Genomic DNA, 21969 nt, shown 5'->3' with positions numbered 1-21969 from the left:
AAATACAAGATCACTGCATATCTCTAAAGACACAAAACATGAGTCACAAATTTCAACAATCAGAATGTCCTAATAGCACAGGTATGAAAACATGGCAGTCTATAGTAATCGTAACAAGGGGGACAGAGAAAATTAACATACAAGATAAAGTTCAAAGTGGCTAAAAGAGGGTTTGAAGCCATGTCTGTAATAGTTAAAGGGAATCTGTCAGGTGCAATATGCACTCAGGACCAGGAGCAGTTCTGGGTGCATATTGCTAATCCCTGCCTAACTGTCCCTGTATACACTAGCATAGATAAAGAGATCTTTAGAAAAAGTATTTCTAAAGAGCTGTATCATATGCTAATGAGCGCGGGGACTAGTCCCCTGGGCGTTGCTTCCCTTTCTAGTCAGCTCCATTAGCATGTTAGTACGCCCCTGTGGACGTGCTAACATGCTAATGAATGTGCAGCATTAGAGGATGATCTCACTCACCTCTCCGCTGCCATCGCCGACCAACACTGGATTTCGGCTCAATGCGCATGACCCTGGAGTTTGGGTCATGTGCACTATGAAGCCACGTGTACACGTCCCGGCTTCAAAATGAAGTAGTGTGCGTGACCGAAAATCCGGGGTCATGCACACTGAGCCGAAATCCCCCGTCGGGTGGCGATGGCAGCAGAGAGGTGAGTAAGATTATCCTCTGACGCTATGCATTCATTAGCATGTTAGCACGCTCACAGGGGTGTGCTAACTAGCTAAGGGAGCCAACTAGAAAGGGAAGCAACACCCTTGGGACTAGTACCCGCGCTCATTAGCATACGATAAAGGATCTTTTTAAATACTTTTTCTAAAGATCTCTTTATCTATGCTACCAGATGCAGGGACAGGTAGGCAGGGATTAGCAATATACACCCAGAACTATTCTTAGTTCTAGGTGCATATGGCACCTGACAGGTTCCCTTTTAAACCGAACTACAAAAAAAAAAATCAGCCAAAATTATTGAAAGGGAATTGGTCATCATTATTGATGATGCCCAAACCAAGGATCAGAGCCTGTGTGCACACATACTGGCAGGTATACTCTTCTCTGAAACACTAGCATTTTAGAGAAACTATATCGGCAGAGGACCATAGTTGGAGATTAAACTAGTCCGGCTTCTCCCAGTGCCGCTGCAGATGATTGACAGGACTCATCATAGTATTTTTGTTTTTAAAACACTGTTTATACAAGACCTAAAAAAAGAACAGTATTTTTCTGTCCTATTGAGTTGTGGGATCCCAACGTGCTGAGCGACTACCTACAGGCATGCACAGCAGCACCTGCACTCAAAATGTGACTTCTGTAACCTGTAAGATTTTGCAGTTTTGACTAATAGATCGCTGCCGGCAGCACTCTTCATTCAAAATGGAGATCACTCGCTTTATACGGCAAGTACTGCCTTTGAGGGAGGTGGAAGCCACTAAGCATGCTGGGACCCCACAACACTCAGGTTTCAGTATTACAATATTTTACAGAACTGGCCACACATCTGGCATGGAATCTGTAGTAGTAGCAGGATGGAATTTTTTAATGGCCACTTTTAGTGGTGGGCAGCAGTAATAGGAATTTGTGTACAGAATTTTTGGATGTATTAAAAAGTGAGGAAACAAAGATGTCTGGCATCAAACTCCGCAGTCATGTGTAAGAACTCATCATGGCAGCCTGTTGAGCAGAGGGGCAAAGGAGTAATCCAGGGTACCATCTCTTTACAGATTGTAAGACTTGTCATCTCCCCAATAAAGAGGAGTTATTTTCTATAAATATATAGTAGTGGAAATCATGAAGAACTATTGGACCACAGAACATGGACATTTACATATGCCCCGGCTAATTCCTAAATGACAGTCCTCAAGGTGCAGAGGAGTCAACTGAAAAGTGCGACCATGTACAAAACCTAAAATTTCAATTGTGTTTTAGCTCTCCTCAGGGAATACATTTGTCTAGATTACAAACAACATACTAGTAAATTATAGTGGTTGATATCTAATATATAAAGGTAGATGTGTGTGTGTGTGTGTGTGTGTGTGTGTGTGTGTGTGTGTGTGTGTGTGTGTGTGTGTGTCACCGCTAAAGGAATCCGCACCATCGCATTTACAATGACGAAATTTTGCACAGATGCCTCATATGACTCAGGGAACGTCAGACTATGTTTTGACAGAAAAATTTAACGCCGTGCTTTACAGTTACTCTCCAAAATCCTGCCTCCATTAAACTGAATGGAGGTGGGAGCTACAGGCTATTAACAGGAGCTGTCAGTGGTTGCTATAGGAACAAAATAAACTATTAGTATAAGAAGCCTATGTGTGAGGTAATAAGATGTCAGTGGGGAGACTGATAGAGAGACAGCACGGGCAAAGAGACAGCACGGGCAAAGAGACAGCACGGGCAAAGAGACAAACAGAAAGACACAGAGAGAGACACAGAGATAGAGACAGACAGACAGATAGACTGATACAAATACAGACAAAGATAGAAACATATAGACAGTCATAGACACAGAGTCATAGACACAGACAGACAAGGAAAGAGAGACAGAGACAGACAGACAGCGACTGGGAGAGAGACTGGGAGAGAGACAGAGAGACAGTTACTATCCCGGGCAATGCCCGGGTACTACAGCTAGTTCTACATATAATGTTTATACTTAAAATGTGCATGATGCTGCTAAAAACAATCAATGTATGGTAAACTTAAAAACTGGTCAACGGGTTTTTGCTATTCCATCTGAGAACATATTTTCATTTTTCATGGTGATCCCCCTTCTCTTTGGCACATTCTTTTTCTTTATTATATTGTGCATGTCTATCTGAGAACATGTTGTAGGGGCAGAGACCCCAATATCGTCGAAGTGTCACTTACCTTGATAGCTTCAGTTTTGATAACATCCCGTATCTGCTGCACATTTATCTGTTCTCCGATTGCTGAGCTCTGTATAACCCGACCCCACCACTGATTGACCGTTTTCTGTGTATACTGTGCATAGGCAGAAAGTTGCCAATCAGTTGTGGGGGTGGGGTTATACAGTGCTCATGAATACATTGCAACAGGTTTACTGGTCCAACAATAATAATATCCTACTGCTAATCTAGGGAACTAATCAAAACTACAGCAAGCTGCTTAGCAAGCGACATCGCTGGAATCAGGGTCTCTGTCTCAACATTATGCTGCTCTCAGACTAGGTGGCAAAAACCTGATGACAAATTCCCTTTAAACTAATATGTTCATCCCAGTTTTCTTTGCATGGCACATGGCAGACAAAAGTCGCAAATTTTTTTTTTTTTTCTTTCAACAAGGAATAAGGGTGGTGTCACACATAGCGACACAGCAGCGATCACGACCAAGGATCTGACCTTATCAGGATCGCTGCTGCGTCGTTACATGGTCGCTGGTGAGCTGTCAAACAGGCAGACCTCACCAGCAACCAGCTTCCAGCCAGCAGCGACGCGTGGAAGCGTAACTAAGGTAAATATCGGGTAACCAAGGAAAGCACTTCTCGGTTACCCGATATTTACCTTAGTTACTAGCGTCCACCGCTCTCACGCTGCCAGTGCCGGTTTCCTGTTGCCTGCACTCCTAGCCAGAGTACACATGGGGTTAATTACCCGATGTGTACTCCAGCTATGTGTGCAGGGAGCAGGGACCCGGCACTGGCAGCGTGAGAGCACACTGCTTAGCGCTGGCTCCCTGCACTCCTAGCCAGAGTACACATCGGGTTAATTACCTGATGTGTACTCTGGCTACGTGTGCAGGGAGCCAGCACTGGCAGCGTGAGAGCGGCGGACGCTAGGTAAATATCGGGTAACCAAGGAAAGGGCTTCTTGGTTACCCGATGTTTACCGTGGTTACAGCTTACCGCAGGCTGCCAGACGCCGGATCCCTGCTCGCTCCAGTTCGTCACTCTCTCGCTGTCACACACAGCGATGTGTGCTTCACAGCGGGAGAGCAACATCCAAAAAATGAAGCAGGACATTCAGCAACGACCTCACAGCAGGGGCCAGGTCGTTGCTGGATGTCACACACAGCGACAGCGACAGGACGTCGCTGCTACGTCACAGAAAATGGTGACTTAGCAGCGACGTCCTTGTCGACGTTGCTATGTGTGACACCACCTTAAGTGGATAATGGCCGTGATTTTACGTCTATTTACGTTGCTTTAAAGTCTTAAGGCCACTTTACACACCGAGATAAATCTTTGGCAGATCTGTGGTTGCAGTGAAATCATGGACATATTGTTCCATTTGTACACAGCCACAAACCTGGCACTGATTGTCCACAATTTCACTGCAACCACAGATCTGCCGCAGATTTATCTCCGTGTGTAAAGTGGCCTTTAGAATTACAGCTGAATGGTGAAGGTTGAAGAACACATATTGCTAACCTTCATACTCTATGTAATCCTTAGCCTCAGTCATTCATCATTTAGAAATTCTTTACTCATAATAATTGAAAAGGAAAAAACACTATATTTTCATGTGATTTTCAACAAGGAAATTAACTTACATATTTTCTCCGTATTTATTCCACAGGTAGAGGGGCACGGAGGGATTCTGATTGTTTGAAATATTTATGAGACATATGCAGCATACTCAACACATCAAAGCATGGATGATTACTCCCAAACAATTACAACATTGTCAATTCTGTCATTTCTTTTCATAAGACACTGTGAAATTTCAACAGCGAAGAAAGTTTTCCAATAGATCTATAAAAGCCTCATAAGACTGAGATGTGAAACACGTCAACGGTAGCTACTCAAAGGAATAATATAACTGAATAGTCCAATATCTATTAAAATCATTTCATTGTAAATGTTCATTTTTTTTTAAAGAATTATGACAATTCTAAATAATAAATAGTAAATTAAGATGAAATTTATTATTTCTGGCAAACAGGTTTCAAATATGCCGACCTTAAAAGTAAATACATAGTCCTTGATTCATCAAGACCTGTGGTTTTCATGCCGGTCTTGATGACGAAGCAGAGGAGTCAGACACTCCCGATTCATTAAAGGGAATCTGTCACCATGTTTTTACTCCCAATCCAAGAGCTGCATAATGTAGAGACAGAGACCCAGATTCCAGAGATGTGTCACTTTCTGAGCGGTTTGCTGTTATTTTGATAACTTTAATGTTTTCTCAGCTGCATATCTAGAAGTTGTACAGAGCTCATGAATATTAATATGCTGGACTACGTGCAGCACGCCAAGTATGATTAATTACCATGATTAATGGTAATCTACTGCTGATTAATCAGTGACTTTATCAAAACTACACTAAGCAGCTCAGTAAGTGACACATCGCTGGAATCAGGATCTCTGCCCCTAAATTATGCTGCTCTCAGATTAGGTGGCAAAAACCTGGTCACAGATTCCCTTTAAGATGTACATGCCTTAAAGAATCAACAGCGTCTGAAAAGTGGCATGCAGCTCACCTCAAATCTTACTGCAGTTGTAGTGGCGTAGTGAACACTATCACTAGTCATGATTTTGACTAGCTGGGCGCCACGTCCATTTTTGTCTGATCTAAGCAATTATTGTACGAGAAAACCAAAAGTGGTAAAATTTTAGCATAGACTTGGGTTGCACCAAAACTGCAACTTTTCAAAGTTTTTTAAGCCACAATTCTGGTTTTAAAGGTTTTGATCTCCTGCTTGATCTTTTTAGATATTCAAATGGAAGAAAATGTCCAAAACAGATCCAATGTATAGCCAATGAAATTTACTAGCAGGTTTAATAATGGGTCCATTATTAGAACTAATAAAAATGTCTACATGACGCACTTTCTTCCGTCCTAAAAACTGCCACGTAATAGAACCAAGTGGAACTCTGCTTCTATCTGCATCTGTTCCTCAATGGATCTGTTTTGTTAAAACAGAACAAATGTCTGAATGTAGAATAACTGAATGCAGCCTAACAAATATCATAAATCTGAATTTTTATACTTTCTCCAAATCAGATATACAATTTGCAGTACATCAAAGTGAGTACACCCCTCATATTTTTGTAAATATTTTATTATATCTTTTCATGGGACAACACTATAATACAGTGGAACCTCGGTTTACGAGTAACTTGGTTTGCGAGCATTTCGCTATACGAGCAAAGCTTGCTGTAAATTTGTAACTCTGTTTACGAGCAAGCTTTGCTGTACGAGCAAATACTCACCGCACACACTTCCGGTTCCGTACTTTAACCGTGCTCTGACTCGCTCTTGCAGTCCACACAAACACGCACAAACACACACAAACACACACATATTATGCTCACCTTACCTTCCGTTCCATCGCCGGCCTCTTGGTTCTTGTAGTCCGCAGGTACAGTATGTGTATCGGGTAACCATCGTGACGATGGAGGAACTTCTTTCAGCTCCCTCTGACCAATCAGAGGCAAGCGGCTCATGCCTTTGACGTCAGCGCTCTGGCAGCAGAAGCCCAGCATCGGTCGCGATGGTTACCCGAGACACATCCTGTGCTGGCGGACTACAAAAACCAGGAGGCCAGTGAGCGAATGAAAGGTAAGGTGAGCATAATGTGTGTGTGTGTTTTTGTGTGTTTGTGTGTATTTGTGCGTGTGTGGAATGGCACAATAGGGGACCAGGATGGGACACTGAACAAGTTGTGGAACGAATTGTCTGAGCTTCCATTATTTCCTATGGGAAGTTTTTCTTTGCTGGACGAGTAACTTGGTTTCCAAGCACACTCCCAGAACGGATTGTTCTCGAAAACCAAGGTTCCACTGTACAATGTAAAGTAGTCCGTGAAAAGCTTGTATAACTGTGTAAATTTGATGTGCCCTCTAAATAATGCATCACAGCCATTAATGTAAGAAACACTGGCAACAAAAGTGACTACACCCCTTAGTGAAAATGGACAAATTGTGTCCAATTAGCCATTTTCCCTCCCCCATGTCATTTGACTCATAAGTGTTACAATATCTCGGGTGTGAATGGGGAAAAGATGTGCTAAATTTGATGTTATCCCTCACACACTCTGGAGGTTATTACTCACACACTGGAGATTCTGAAAAAAAATTATATTGCTGCACATACAGATGGCCTAGGCTATAAGAAGATTGCCAACATCCTGAAACTAAGCAGCAGCATGGTGGCCAAAACCATACAGCGGTTTAACAAGAAAGGTTCCACTCAAAACAGGCCTCACCATAGCCAACCAAAGAAACTGAGTGCACATGCTCAGCGTCATATCCATAGATTGTTCTTTCAAAATAGATGTACGAGTGCTGCCAGCATTACTGCAGAGGTTATATGGATGGGTGTCAGCCTGTCAGTGCTCAGACTATATGCTGCACACTGCATGAAATTGGTTTGCATGGCTGCTGTTGCAACTTATTTGATTCAGATGGTGTCAAGCATGTGTGGTGGTATCCAGGTGAGGAGTACAAAGATAAGTGTGTCTTGCCTAGTCAAGTATGGTGGTGGAAGTGTCATGATTTAGGGCTTCAGTAGAGCTGATGGCTGTGGGGAGCTACAGTTCATTGGAGGGAACCATGAATACCAACGTGTACTGTGACATACTGAAGAATAGCATGATCCCCTTCCTTCAGAAAATGGGCCGCACGGCAGGATTGCAACATTATCACAACCCCAAACAAAACCCCAAGACAAACATTGCCTTGCTAAAGAAACTGAGGGAAAAAGTGCTGGACTGGACAAGCATGTCTCCTGACCTATACCCTATTGAGCATCTGTGGGGGGATTCGCAAATGGAAGGTGGAGGACGGTAAGGTCTCTAACATCCAACAGCTCCATGATGTCATCATGGAAGAGTGGAAGATGATTCAGTGGCTTCTATGAAGCTCTAGTAAACTCCATGCCCAAGAGAGTACATGCAGTGCTTGAAAATAATGGTGGCCACAAAAAACATTGACACTTTGGGCACAATTTGGGAATTTTCATGTGTACTCACCTTTGTTGCCAGCTGTTTTGACATTAATGGCAGTGTGTTGAGCTATTTAGAGGGCACGCCAAATTTACACTGTAATACAAGCCGTACACTGACTACTTTGCAATGTACCAAAAAGTGTCATATCTTCAGTGTTGGCCGATGAAAAGATATAATAAAATATTTACAAAAACGTGAGTGTGTATATACTTCTATTTTGCATTGTATCATCTCTTCTGTATCAAATACCGACCTTTTTCCATGCTTATCCTTTGTTTCACTACATAGGGTTAACATTTATGTTGAATAAACACCATAGACAGAGCGGGACCTGCATCCAAAGTGCACGGAATAAATGACATGTTGCTTTTTAGAACGCAGCGATTTCGTTGCGCGGATTATGCACAATCTTACGTTGCAGTGAAATACGCAGCGTAACTGCACGCAAATATGCAACGTGGGCACAAAGCCTTATTCTGCAGTTTGTGTACATTTCCTTATTCTACCCATTTTATCATAAACTCACACAATGAAGTATATTGCTGTATACATCCCCTTAATGTGTCAGTATTTTGCTGATGGATTTAGGCTGTGCAATGACCAGAATTTGCCCTGTGCAGTTTTAGACAATACAGTATATCTCTGATGGTTTTAATGAAGACATACTTTTGTTTTCTCCAACAACTATTTTCAACTCCGTACATCACTTTCTAAAATATTCATTAAATACTCTGACAACCTTCAAACAATGCAGAGACGAACACCTCGTTATAATCACACGATGATGACGCATATTGGAAGTATACTCACACATGGAAGAGGCTGAAATGTTATTGTCTGGCAATTCTTTTCAGAGATCCCTCCATAAACATTAGCATTTGGATCTGCTGAATGTGAATATCATTCTCTATGTGGGAAGGGGGGCTGCATAGATGGCAGACAATTTTGGCAAGACTGATACTAAAGATAAACATTGGAATTAGATAATCCACCTTGTCTAAATTTCTTTCCCCACAGAGCTCAAAAAATCTATAATCAACTAAAGCTGCAGAAATGGTAAATTCTGCCGACAATAAGTGAAGATCTAGCATCAGCTGTACGTTTCCACTAAATCTCCTAGATTTTAAATTGCTCTCTATCCTTTCCCATTATACTTAGGTTGATTTTCCGTATTGTATGTGTGAAAATTACCTGATTATTTCACACTCACGGGTGTTTACGTAGTCTGTATTTCTAATAGTTTTGACCTTGCCGTTTTGCCTGCATGGACTTCCTGGTAAGCCTGTGGTAGACACCAGCCAATCTTAGGAGGCCAAGATTTGGGGGCAAGATCAAGCAGTGCTTGAACCAATACCAAGATCGAAGAGGCGGCCAATGGCCAAGTAGTGACTGTAGCCAAGTAGTAGTCACAGATCACAGATGTCTCCTAAAGCCTCTTTAGTCAGTGAAACACACACGTGTTTCATTGACATGTTAAAGACGCACATGTCCCTCCGTGTGCCGTGATTTTGGCAGACGTCTTCTCCGTGAGCTATCCGTGATAGCACACAGAGGTCAGGCACTCCTATAAACACCTGTCCATGCTCCTGCAGTCTGCGATGCTGATATGTCCAGCTGTCTATGGCCGCTGCTGTCTCCCCGCTGCTGTTACTTCCAGGTCGTGGTGCAGTGAATATTCATTAGCATAATTAGCCGGCCTGAAGCAGGAGACAACATCACTGAAGACAGGGAAGTTTAAAAAAATCATCTTATTTCAAAGAAGCGTGTTTTTTTTTGGTATGTGTTACACGAATCACACCACTTTGTGGTCCGTGTGACATCAGTGATGCCAGAGTAAACCGGACCTGACTTCGTGCGGAACACACAGATACGCGTGTGCGCTGCACGGCAACACGGTCAGTGAGAAATCACTGATGGGTGCGCAAACCCATTGATTTTAATGGGTCTGCATATGGCCGTACTTCCGGAATGTAGAAAAACAGTATGATACGTACCAGGATTAATGACGTGTGAAGGGGGCCTAAGACCGCTTAAAAAGGAATTATATAGATAAGTAGTACATATCATCTGATCTACATCTAGTTTTGATCAAGTGTCTACCCCCTTAAAAGGAAAACTGTCACCAGGTTTTTTGCCACTGAATCCAAGCAAGAGCAGAATGATTTAGAGAAAGAGACCCGAATTTCACTGACGTGTCAATTACTGGGCTGTTTAATGTTTTGATAGAATTACAGTTTTAATCAGTGGCAGATTATCATTAGAGAAGTAGTAAACCTGCTGCCACAATACCCTGCATATTCATGAGCGCTGTATAAGCTCACCCTTACCACTGATTGGCAACTTTCTGCCTATGCAGTGTGCACAGAAGTTGTCAATTAGTGGTGTGGGTGGAATTACTGAGCACACCGCATTCAGAAAACTGCTAGTTATGCAGCAGATAAAACAGTGATTTTTATCTAAACTTCAGCAAACCTCCCAGTAAGTGACATCACTGGAATCATGGTCTCTACCTCTACATCATACTGATCTCAATGGGGTAATATAAACCTAATGACAGATTTCCTTTGAAGAAAACAAAAAAAAATATCCCAGCGTTTTCTCATTTCTTCCTTTTAAACCTATCTTGTCTCATTTTACAATTAAAACTAACAAATATATGGAAAAGTCTCCAGGGTCTCAAGAAACAAGTGCCAAACCTCGTCTTTACCGTCCTGTGTCTTACTGTAGGGAAGCTGATTAGACTGTAGGGCAAAAGAGCACCAAGCTCCTACATAAAGCTTTTTTATTATTAATATTATGTCACTTAAAAAAAAAAACAAAAAAAAAAAACCACAAAAACATTTTGTGCCAGCTGAAGGAGACATGTACCATCTATGGGAGACCTTTGCCAGTTGTAGGGGACGTGTGCCAGCAATGGGGGATGTGTGCCAGCAATGGGGGACATGTGGCATCACTGGGGGACGTGTGACAGCACAAGGAGGCTATATTCAATATAAGGGGGCCATATCCAGATTAAGGGGGCTAATTTTAGGATGGGAGGGGCTATGAGGAACATATACACTATATGATTTGTTAGACGGACACTGGCATTATAAGATGGACCCCGTTTAACATAAAAAAAAAAAATCTCTTTTCCTTCACCAAATTTGGGGGTGCGTCTTATAATCAGGTGCGTCTTATAAAGTGAAAAATACGGTATCTATTTTTATTCCTTGGGTTAGTACAACCATGTTTTACTATTACTGTAAGATAGAAATTAAAAAAAAAAAACCGTTTTAATGAAGACATTCGCTTTTGAGTGACCATATTTTTAAAGGGTTTTTTTGGAGATGGGGGCAACTACAAATGTAAACTCAATAGTTAAAATCAATCATTGTAAAAAAAAAAGTCTCAGTGTACAGTGGCCTTACATGAGAAAATCCTCCTCCCCCCAAGGGAATTGAAATCCCAATCATTCAACAGTGGCTGCAAAAGTTAACAAGATACACGAGTACATCAATGACAGACACAGCATGGTAGCTCTTGCTTCAGCTTCAAGGAAAAAAAACCTTCAAGTTAACCATCTCAGCGCCATTCTCCCCATAGCAATGCTAAGGGTACTTAAGGCCTCTTTTAGACATCAGTTTTTTTTCCATCAGTCACAATCCGTTTTGTGACTGATGTGACAGATCCGTTGTATATGGTGGCAAAACTGATGTGACGGATCCCTCTAAAAAACGGATCCGGAGTGAGAGAGACTTTTTTTGACCAGAAATTAATTTACACCCAATCTGAGCATGCTCGGTTAAAAAAAACGGATCAGTCACCTGCATCCGTCATTTCACGGATTATGACGGATTCTGCGTCCATAGGCCTCCATTACAGCAAACGACGGACGGTAACTGATTTCAACGGACCCAAAAACCGTTACTATGGATGTCGTCTCTGGCCGATATACACACGTTTTTCGACGGATCCATCGTCGGGCTATTTGACTAAGAAGGAGAGTGATGGGGTGCTACGCCAGATGACCTGGCCTCCATAGTCATCAGACCTGAACTAAATCGAGATGGTTTGGGGTGAGCTGGACTGCAGAGTGAAGGCAAAAGGGTCAACAAGTGCTAAGCATCTCAGGGAACTCCTTCAAGACTGTTGGAAAACCATTTCCGGTGACTACCTCTTGAAGCTGGAGAATGCCAAGAGTGTGCAAAGCAGTAATCAAAGCAAAAGGTGCCTACTTTGAAGGACCTAGAATATAAGACAAATCTTCAGTTGTTTCACAATTTTTTGTTAAGTATTGCATTCTACATGTGTTAATTCATAGTTTTGATGCCTTCAATGTGAATCTACAATTTTCAGAGTCATGAAAATAAAGAAAACTCTTTGAATGAGGTGTGTCCAAACTTTTGGTCTCTACTGACTGTGTATGTGTGTATTATATATATATATATATATATATATATATATATATATATATATATATATATATATATATATATATATATAATTGCCTTATTCTGTCTGTCTGTCTGTCTGTCTGTCTGTCTGTCTGTCTGTCTGTCTGTCTGTCTGTCTGTCTGTCTGTCTTGCTCCAAAATTGTGTCCTTACGGTGACACAAAGCTGATTGGCCGCTGGGCTCGCCATGGCCCCGCCCCCCCGCACGGACTGGCCGCTCGCCTCGGCTCCGCCCCCCCACGGATTGGTCGCTTGCCTCGGCCTGGCCCCGCCCTCCGCATGGATTGGCTGCTCGCCCCGGCCCTCCGCACGCATCGCCAGACATAACCTTGCGCTGCTGGGATCGTGACGGAGCCGGTGAACGCTGGTAACCATTATACACATCGGGTAACTGAGGTCCCTTGGTTACCTGATGTGTATTATAGTTACCAGTGTACACTGGCTCCGTCACGATCCCAGCAGCGCCAGACATAACCTTGCGATGCTGGGATCTTGACGGAGCCCGTGAACGCTGGTAACCATTATACACATCGGGTAACTAAGGTCCCTTGGTTACCCGATGTGTATCATAGTTACCAGTGTACACCGGCTCCGTCACGATCCCAGCAGCGCCAGACATAACCTTGCGATGCTGGGATCTTGACGGAGCCCGTGAACGCTGGTAACCATTATACACATCGGGTAACTAAGGTCCCTTAGTTACCCGATGTGTATCATAGTTACCAGCGTACACCGGCTCCCGGTACACATGTGCAGGGAGCCGGCATTATACTCCTCTCCCCCCAGGACTACTCCTCCTATTATAGTCCTCCTATTATACTCCTCTCTGCGTATAATAGGAGAACTATTATAGCATGGGGGATGTAGCACGATGGGGGATGTAGCACGATGGGGGATGTAGCACGATGGGGGATGTAGCACGATGGGGGATGTAGCACGATGGGGGATGTAGCACGATGGGGGATGTAGCACGATGGGGGATGTAGCACGATGGGGGATGTAGCACGATGGGGGGTGCGCAGCATGGGGGATGTAGCACGATGGGGAGTGCGCAGCATGGGGGATGTAGCACGATGGGGAGTGCGCAGCATGGGGGATGTAGCACGATGGGGAGTGCGCAGCATGGGGGATGTAGCACGATGGGGAGTGCGCAGCATGGCGGATGGAGCACGATGGGGGGTGCGCAGCATGGGGGATATAGCATGATGGGGAGTGGGCGGCATGGGGGATGTAGCACGATGGGGAGTGCGCAGCATGGAGGATGGACCACGATGGGGAGTGCGCAGCATGGGGGATGGAGCACGATGGGGAGTGCGCAGCATGGGGGATGGAGCACGATGGGGAGTGCGCAGCATGGGGGATGGAGCACGATGGGGAATGCGCAGCATAGGGGATGGAGCACGATGGGGGGTGGGCAGCATGGGGATGGAGCACGATGGGGGGTGCGCAGCATGGGGGATGGGGCACGATGGGGGGTGCGCAGCATGGGGGATGGGGAACGATGGGGGGTACGCAGCATGGGAGATGGAGCACGATGGGAGGTGCACACCTCCCCCCAACACACACACACACACACACACACAACACACACTGGGAACCACAAACAATGCCATACACAGACACCCACACACACACAGACAACGCCGCACCCACACACAACACCCAACACACAAACACCGCGGCATACATAAATATACGTACATACCGCACGAAACACACATTGCACAAAACATACCTCCCCCAAAACACACCCACACCCACACAAACCACGCAACACACACAGACACAACGCTAGAGACACACAGCGCTCCACAAACAACGCAACACACATACAACACCGCTCTCTCCCCCCGCCACACCCAGACAACACCCAGAACATGTACAGCGCCCTACATAAACACTTGGTAACTACACACAACAACATATATATATAACAAAAATCATACATGAACTACACAATACGTAAATTCTAGAATACCCGATGCATAGAAATGCGTAGAATCGGGCCACCTTCTAGTATATATACATACACACACACACACACACACGCACACACACACACACACACACACAACCTTCAATGATAGGAAAAGTGAACAACAGCAAAATGAGTTCATGCATCAGGCACAGCAATGTCAGTCCGGGCTCTTCATAGTAGGTGTAATGCCTGCTTTACACGAGTCGACCGATCGTGCGTTGTTTGTGCGTCAGGGGCAAATCGCTGCCCATGTTGCACAAAGTCGTGAAACCCCCGTCACATGTACCTACCTGCTGAGCGACCTCGCTGTGGGCAGCGAACATCCTCTTCCTAAAGGGGGAGGGACGTTCGGCGTCACAGCAACGTCAAACAGCCGCCAGCCAAAAGAAGCGGAGGAGCGGAGATGAGTGAGACGTGAACATCCTGCCCACCTCCTTCCTTCCGCATAGCCGCCGGACGCAGGTAAGCTGTGTTCATCGTTCCCGGGGTGTCACACGGAGCAATGTGTGATACCCCGGGTACGATGAACAACCGGCGCCATTTTAATTAAACAATTTTTTAAAACTGAGCGACAAGTACACGACTCACGATTTGTGAGCAATTCTGCGTCGCTCGGAGGTGTCACAGGAGACGACGTCGTGAACGATGCCGGATGTGCGTCACGAAAACCGTGACCCCCGACGATGCATCGCACGATAGATCGTCTCGTGTAAAGCACCCTTAAATCTCAGTCCTGCTTCAAGCCTCTGAGAGACAGACTCATCTCTCTGCTCAGTTTTGGGCAGACACAAACTGATCCCCTCACCAACAGAACACAACTCCCAGCAAACCCATTTCCTGGTTCTAGTTTAAAAACACTGCGGGTGCATCTAATCAAACCCTGCAGAGCTAGGATTTAACCCAGTCCTACCTGGCTTTGCTACAATACATAGAAATACATAAATATGAACATAAAGGCAATTTTGAGATGTACCTTTTATGCTCCATATTTGTAGAATTATATGGTCTCAAACATAAAAAAATAAATATATATTTGGATACAGTCACACACAATTACATTTTCTTCTGTTTGAGAACATATAATTTTACAAATATGGAGCATTGGATTGGCTTTATTTTCTAATCCTTACACACAAACAACAAATGATATTTAAGGGGTAAAGGTGTTGTCCGGTTCCATGATAAAAGTCTGCAATCACTCACTGTGTGACTGCAGACTTCTGAGACCTTACAGCATGCATATTGCACGCTGTCAGAAATCTGTGGTGTCATCAGTGAGAGCAAGTAGTCACATGACTACAAGTATTCAATCACGGACCAACTAGACATATGCAGCCTGCCTCAATTCACTTGTATTGAGTGAGGCCACAAACGTCTAGTTGGAATGTGGCTGGAAGTTTGCAAATCATATATTTGCAGTCATACCGGAGAATCCTGACAGCTGTAAGGGTTCAAAAGTCTGCAATCACATAGAGATGGGAAAACCCTTTTAAAGGGAACCAATCACCAGGATGTTTGTATATAGCCTAAAGCCAGTGCTATACTGGCACTATCAGACTGATTCTATACATACCTGTAGTGGTCAGCTCGGATGTTGAGGCTTTCAAATCCAAGAAAGTGAAAATTATAAATTCAGCAGCTTCTTGAGTGACAGTTGCATCTGAGCAGATAATATCTGGGTGGGTATTCATGTGGATTCCTGCCCCCCTGCTGCCTGTTCCTCTCTCTATGGTAAGTATTATACAAACAATTCACTTTTTTAAAGGACCGGTGTGAGGTCATAACCATGTGATCTGGTATCCAGCTTTGTTGGCTGAGGCCCCTTCTGGTCACATGGGTATGACCTCACCACAGGTCCTTCAAAAAAGTGAACAGTTTGTATAATACTTACCGTAGAGGGAGGAACAGGCAGCGGGGGGGGGGGGGGGGGGGGGCGGGAATCCTGTAACTCAAAAAACTGCTGAATTAAACTTCACTTTCTTGGATTTGAAAGCCTCAACATCCGAGCTGACGACTAATGGTATGTATATAAGCAGCCTGATAAAGCCAGTGCTGTACTGGCACCATCTTATATACAAACATCCTGATGATTGGTTCCCTTTAAGATACTGTAGATTTTTGGGTTTTAACAAAAGACAGAACAAAAATCCAAAAAATTTGCTTTGCACAAAATAACACTAACACAGATCTTGCTACTGATACCTATTGCGTTAAGGATATTTGGATAAAAAAATAAAGTTTCTATAGAAGTTTTACAATGGAAAGATATCAATGTTTTATATAAAGCTTAGGTAAAATGAGAAGGGGAATGAAAAATAAAGTATTGAAACCAACAGTATTCCTTAGATTGGATGACAGTCTTCGAAAGCATGGCATGAACAATGCCAGGGTGAACAAAGCCTTTAGCATGGTATAAACATTTATTAAAGGAAGGTGAATCTTCAACCTGGAGAAAGAGTATTTACAAAGATTTTAAATTAAAATTAAATTGGGTCATTTTCCCACTATTTGCAACATATGGACTTTCCATGCAATACAGATCTCTCATGAAATGTCATGCATGTCTGACAGAAATAACATTCTGGATAAATGGCCCTACCAACATGAACATGTGGTCAGAACATATGAGAATCTTAACAGCCATGTCTTGCTTTATTTCAGTATAGCAAATGTGTTTTATTACATAAGATTTTGATTATGAATACGGAAACATAGGGATGTCAGAGAAGCAATTTTACATCATAAAGCTACAGCATCAGGCAAGCAACATTTGCCCATGGATTCATAAAAATAATGCTGTAAACAAGTGCAGTTAATGTCTACCGAGGCATAGCATCCCACTCTTGTTGAAGGGCAGCCCTCATGTCATTGCGGTTCTGGGGTACAGAGCTACGAGCCTCTACACAGCTACTCAGCTGATCCCATAGGTTTTCTATAGGATTCAGGTCTGGAGAAAGTGCTGGTCACTTCATAAGAAGTACCCCGTCTCCAGCAGCCGTTCCCTAATGATGCGATCTCGATGAGCTGGAGCACGGTCATCCATGAAGATGAAATTAGACTTGTGTTGTTCATGCAGAGGCATAATGATTGGATTAATGATGGTTATTCAAGCAGTAGGGGCTTGTCACTGTACCATTCACAAAGTGTAGGGCAATTCTGCATTGACAGGACACAGCTGCCCACACTGTAACACCACCAACAAAGACTCAACTGGTAACAACAGTGGCTGATGCATAGCGCTTTCCTTGACATCGCCAACATCCTTAACAGCCATCATTTCTGCTCAGCATGAATCGACTTTCATCAGTGAACAGCACTGAAGCCCACTGTAACCTCATCCAGAGTAGATGACGCCTGTGCCTGGTGGTGTGGTCAGGTACCCTTGCAGGTCGTCTAGCACAGAGAACACGCTGATGTAAATGGTTTCAAATCGTCTGACGTGACATTTGGGTGCCTCTCACCTTCATTAAATATGGAGAGAGTTATGTGGCATTGATCATCCAGTTCCTAAGGGCATTGTTCACAATAAAGCGGTCATCAGTGTGGGATGTGGCCAAAGGATGTCCACTTCTATGCCTTTTTATGACTCTTTCAGTCTCTGTATCTGTGTTACAACCTGCTGATGACATAAGCTCAGTGGCCACTTCCGACTGAGAACATCCTGCTTGAAGCCTCCAAATGCCAAGGCAATGTTGATCACTTGTTAGGTGTTGTCTTGGTCTCATGATGTCACAAATGTGAACAGCATGAGGAGGAGGACTGTTTAAATACCAATTCTGATTGAACCGCAAAATGTATTGGGCGATTCATGGATCAAACACCTGTTGTGAATTTTGCCATTAAGCTCCTTGTTAGAGAACAGCAAGTTGTGCACAAAGTACTGAAACACTGAAAAGTTGGACATGTGCATCCAAAATTTTAGAAAAGGCCACATTAAGTTTATCTGAAAAGGTTAGAGATCATTATAGGATAATCCTGAAATTTCCCCCGAAAGCCAAATATTCCTAACGTTTTGCGATTATGTATATATACCGTAGATATATTTATATTATTCACAACTGTAAATAGACAAATGTTATAAATACACAATATATATTTCATATACTATGCTTTATTATTTGTGGGGTTTTTTCAGGAAATAGTGATGCTCTTCAGTGATAAAGGCCACAAGCTAATGCTTCACTGCTATGAAGCCAATTTATTATTTCATTAGGGAATTGACTGATATAAAACTATTCCGGTGATAGTGTAGGGAATTTCAATAACAGACTTTCCACTTTCTCTAGAGAAATTTATTGAATTACAATCAATGGCATAGTAAAATGCCTTTCGGGCACTTTTGGTCTCTACTGTAAACAGGTCAGGTAAAATGGCAAATAATTGAGCGAGGGGAGTTTATATTCTATGCACAAGGTAAGTTTATGATACATTATCCATTCTTTATTGTTACTGGCTCCTCTCACCCCTCCCCCAGGCTGCAGTCTTAATGAAATCTAACCAACAAAATCAAGAAACAAATTATTTTCTTACACGTTGAAACCCTCCGCTGTCAAGTGCCTGACCCCTGTTTGATAATCTTATTTCCTGAGAATCAAAAAGCTGGAAATATAAGCTTCCCAGAGTGTTAATTGCAGCCCTGCTCTGTTGCTAATCAAAAAATTGGATGTTTTGCATGAAAATACTCTACTAATTAATTCTCAGTCATAAAGCTCCTTGTTTTAATAAACCTTCCTTGATTGGATGGTCTTTGTAGAGAGACTGCAGCTAATCCAAGGAGTTGAGGTATAAAAAAAAAAAAAAAAGAAAGGAAAGGAAAGGAAAAAAAATAAGTGGCCTTATAAAGCCTAGATAAAATGATCGCATTAATAGCAAGGCACAATCCTGACTTTGCTGGATTCTAGAAAAAGGAAGATACGGACAAGCGAGTATTTTGAAAAGAAGGAAGGAAACTAACACTTTATCTAAATAGAAAATATAGCTATCAAATGGAGAAAAAAAAATTACGAGGAAATTCCAGACACAATATAAATAAAACTATGAAACTGGGGCCATAATGTGGCTTGATGGACATAATCAGCTTGTGAATCAAGTGTCGGAAATGTAAATTATACCTTGAAGTTCCCCGCTTTTGCTGTACAATTCTCTCCTTTGTTCTCGCAAATAGGCACTCATACTTATTGCATGTGAGGAGGATTCAAACCTTAAAAAAAAAAAGAAAACAAAAACAATAAGTTGCACATATATACAATTATTTTAAACCCACACCTTTACACTTCACCTCAATATAATTAGCCCCGACTCAAACTCAAACAGAAGAGTAAAGCACAATACTATGGAAATGGATAGAGCATACTTTCCAGTAATTTACATACTAGTAACAGTATGCAAATAATAATAAAAGAAAGAAAATATAAAAAAAAAAAAAGACAAAAAAACAATAAACATACTCAAATGATTAATAATGATGTTGCAGAGTTGCAAAATGAGCCTATTAATACAACAGAGAAGGAAATAATTATTTGATCCCTTGCTGATTTTGTAAGTTTGCCCACTGACAAAGACATGAACAGTCTATAATTTTAAGGGTAGGTTAATTTTAACAGTGCGAGAAGGAATATCCAAAATAAAATCCAGAAAAATCACATTGTATAAATTATATAAATGTATTGTATTTTGCAGAGAGAAACACTCAAATTACTTACCGGTAATGTGTTTTTTCGGAACACGACAGCACCCCATGAGAGAGGGATCCACTCTCAAGGACAGGAAACCTATAGAATAAAAATGGGCGGTTCCTCTCCCCGCATCAGTTGGCTTACAAAGCATATAAGGACCTCCAGGAAACAACTTATTGTTAATGCATCCTTAAGCATCATAACCACTAAGGAGAATAACACCAAGTATAACAGGGAAGAACCGGAAAGGTGATGAACCCTCAACAATGGGAGGGTATATCTGGGTGCTGTCATAGGTTCCAAAAAAACACATTACCGGTAAGTAATTTGAGTGTTTTTCTATCACCCATGACAGCACCCCACAAGAGAATTACAGAGAATTATTAATTAGGGTGGGAGCACCGCCTGTAGTACCGGCTCCCAAAAGTGACATCAGAGCCCAAGAGATCCAGCCGGTAGTGCCGATAGAAGGTAGAGGGCAAAGACCAGGTGGCTGCCTTACATTATTCTCAATGGAGACATCTGATAGTTCCGCCCAGGATGCTGCCATGCCCCTTGTGGAATGAGCTTTAAGCTCTGCCGGAACCTCCCTACCGCTAGCTACATAGGCTAGGCTAGTTGCGTCCCTGATCCATCTGGCTATGGATGATTTTGAGACCCTGAACCCCCTAAGCTGGCCCTGGTAGGCTACAAAGAGTGATTGGTGTTTCCTCCAGTCCTTAGTTACTGATAAGTACTGCAGTAAGCATTTCCGTACATCCAAAGTGTGCAGCTTCCTTTCTTTAACATTGCTAGGATTTCTACAGAAAGTAGGGTGCAGAATTTCTTTGGACCTATGGAATTTAGAGACTACTTTTGGAAGGTAGGAGGGGTCAGGCTTCATAATCACCCTGTCCTCCAGAATTGTGGTGAAAGGGGGTTCTGTAGATGGTGCTTGAATATCCCCAATTCGTCTAGCTGAGGTCAAGGCCACTAGGAGGCAGAACTTTAACTAAAGGAATTTAAGTCACATTTCAGTAAGTGGCTCGAAGGGGGGTTCCATCAACGCTGACAATACCAAATTAAGATCCCAAAGCACTAACCTAGGGGAGCGTACAGGTTGGGACCTAACATGCCTTAATAAATCGGGAAACCCAAAGATTCTGCACCAGATCGCAACTGTAAAGTGCCCCCAGAGCAGAGACCTGCACTTTTATAGTGTGTTGACTGCGAGTCCCAGATCTAACCCGACTGAAGGAAGTCCAAGATCTGGGAAATGGGAACCTCCCCCAGTGGATTAGCCCTTGTAATGTGTAAAAACTTACGTCAGGTACAGGAATAAATCTGACTGGTGACTGGCTTTCTACTGGCAAGCAGGGTGGAAGCTACTCCAGCTGAGAAGCTTGTTTGATCCAGCATCCTCCGCTCAAGTTCCACGCCGTGAGGTGCAGACTGCGAGCCGCCGGGTGGAGACATGGTCCTTGAGACAGTAGGTTCAAACTCTCTGGAAGGACCCATGGATCCAACAGTGACATCTGCTGGAGCCAAAAGAACCAAAGCCTCTTGGGCCAGAAGGAGGCTATTAGGATGACTCTCGCCCTGTCCGTTGTTATCTTCTGCAGAGTCAGAGGAATGAGGAGCAGAGGTGGAAAGGCGTAGGCCAACCGGAAGTTCCATGTTATTGAAAAAGGGTCTAGTGCCTGAGGATGCTTGTGTGGATTTAGGGAGCAGAAACAAGGGAGTTTTCGATTGTCCCGTGTGGCAAAGAGGTGCATGTCTGGATGACCACATAAATGGACTTTTTGAGTAAAAATAGAATCTTTTAAAGTCCATTCTCCCTGACGTAACCTGACCCTGCTGAGAAAATCTGCCATAAGATTGTCCTGTCCGCGGATGTGGAGCGCGGATAATGAGGGGATATTTACCTCTGCCCACAGGAGAATGCGTGATGCTATGCCCATCAGGGTGTTCGAGCGCGTTC

The 21969-nt window shown here is 43.2% G+C and overlaps 1 protein-coding gene across 1 annotated transcript in view; it reads right to left on the bottom strand.

The window, feature by feature from the left end:
* The window catches only part of EXOC4 (exocyst complex component 4), a 642084-nt gene that overhangs the window by 466895 nt on the left and 153220 nt on the right, over positions 1-21969 (bottom strand). Inside the window, exon 9 of the mRNA XM_075345350.1 lies at positions 19446-19534. Coding sequence (XP_075201465.1) covers positions 19446-19534 — 89 coding nt within the window. The remainder of the gene's footprint in view (positions 1-19445; positions 19535-21969) is intronic.

This window comes from Anomaloglossus baeobatrachus, chromosome 4 (assembly GCF_048569485.1).
Source record: "Anomaloglossus baeobatrachus isolate aAnoBae1 chromosome 4, aAnoBae1.hap1, whole genome shotgun sequence".
NCBI lineage: Eukaryota > Metazoa > Chordata > Amphibia > Anura > Aromobatidae > Anomaloglossus > Anomaloglossus baeobatrachus.
The sequence above is the reverse complement of the archived record's forward strand: the minus strand, read 5'-3'. Positions and strand labels throughout refer to the sequence as shown.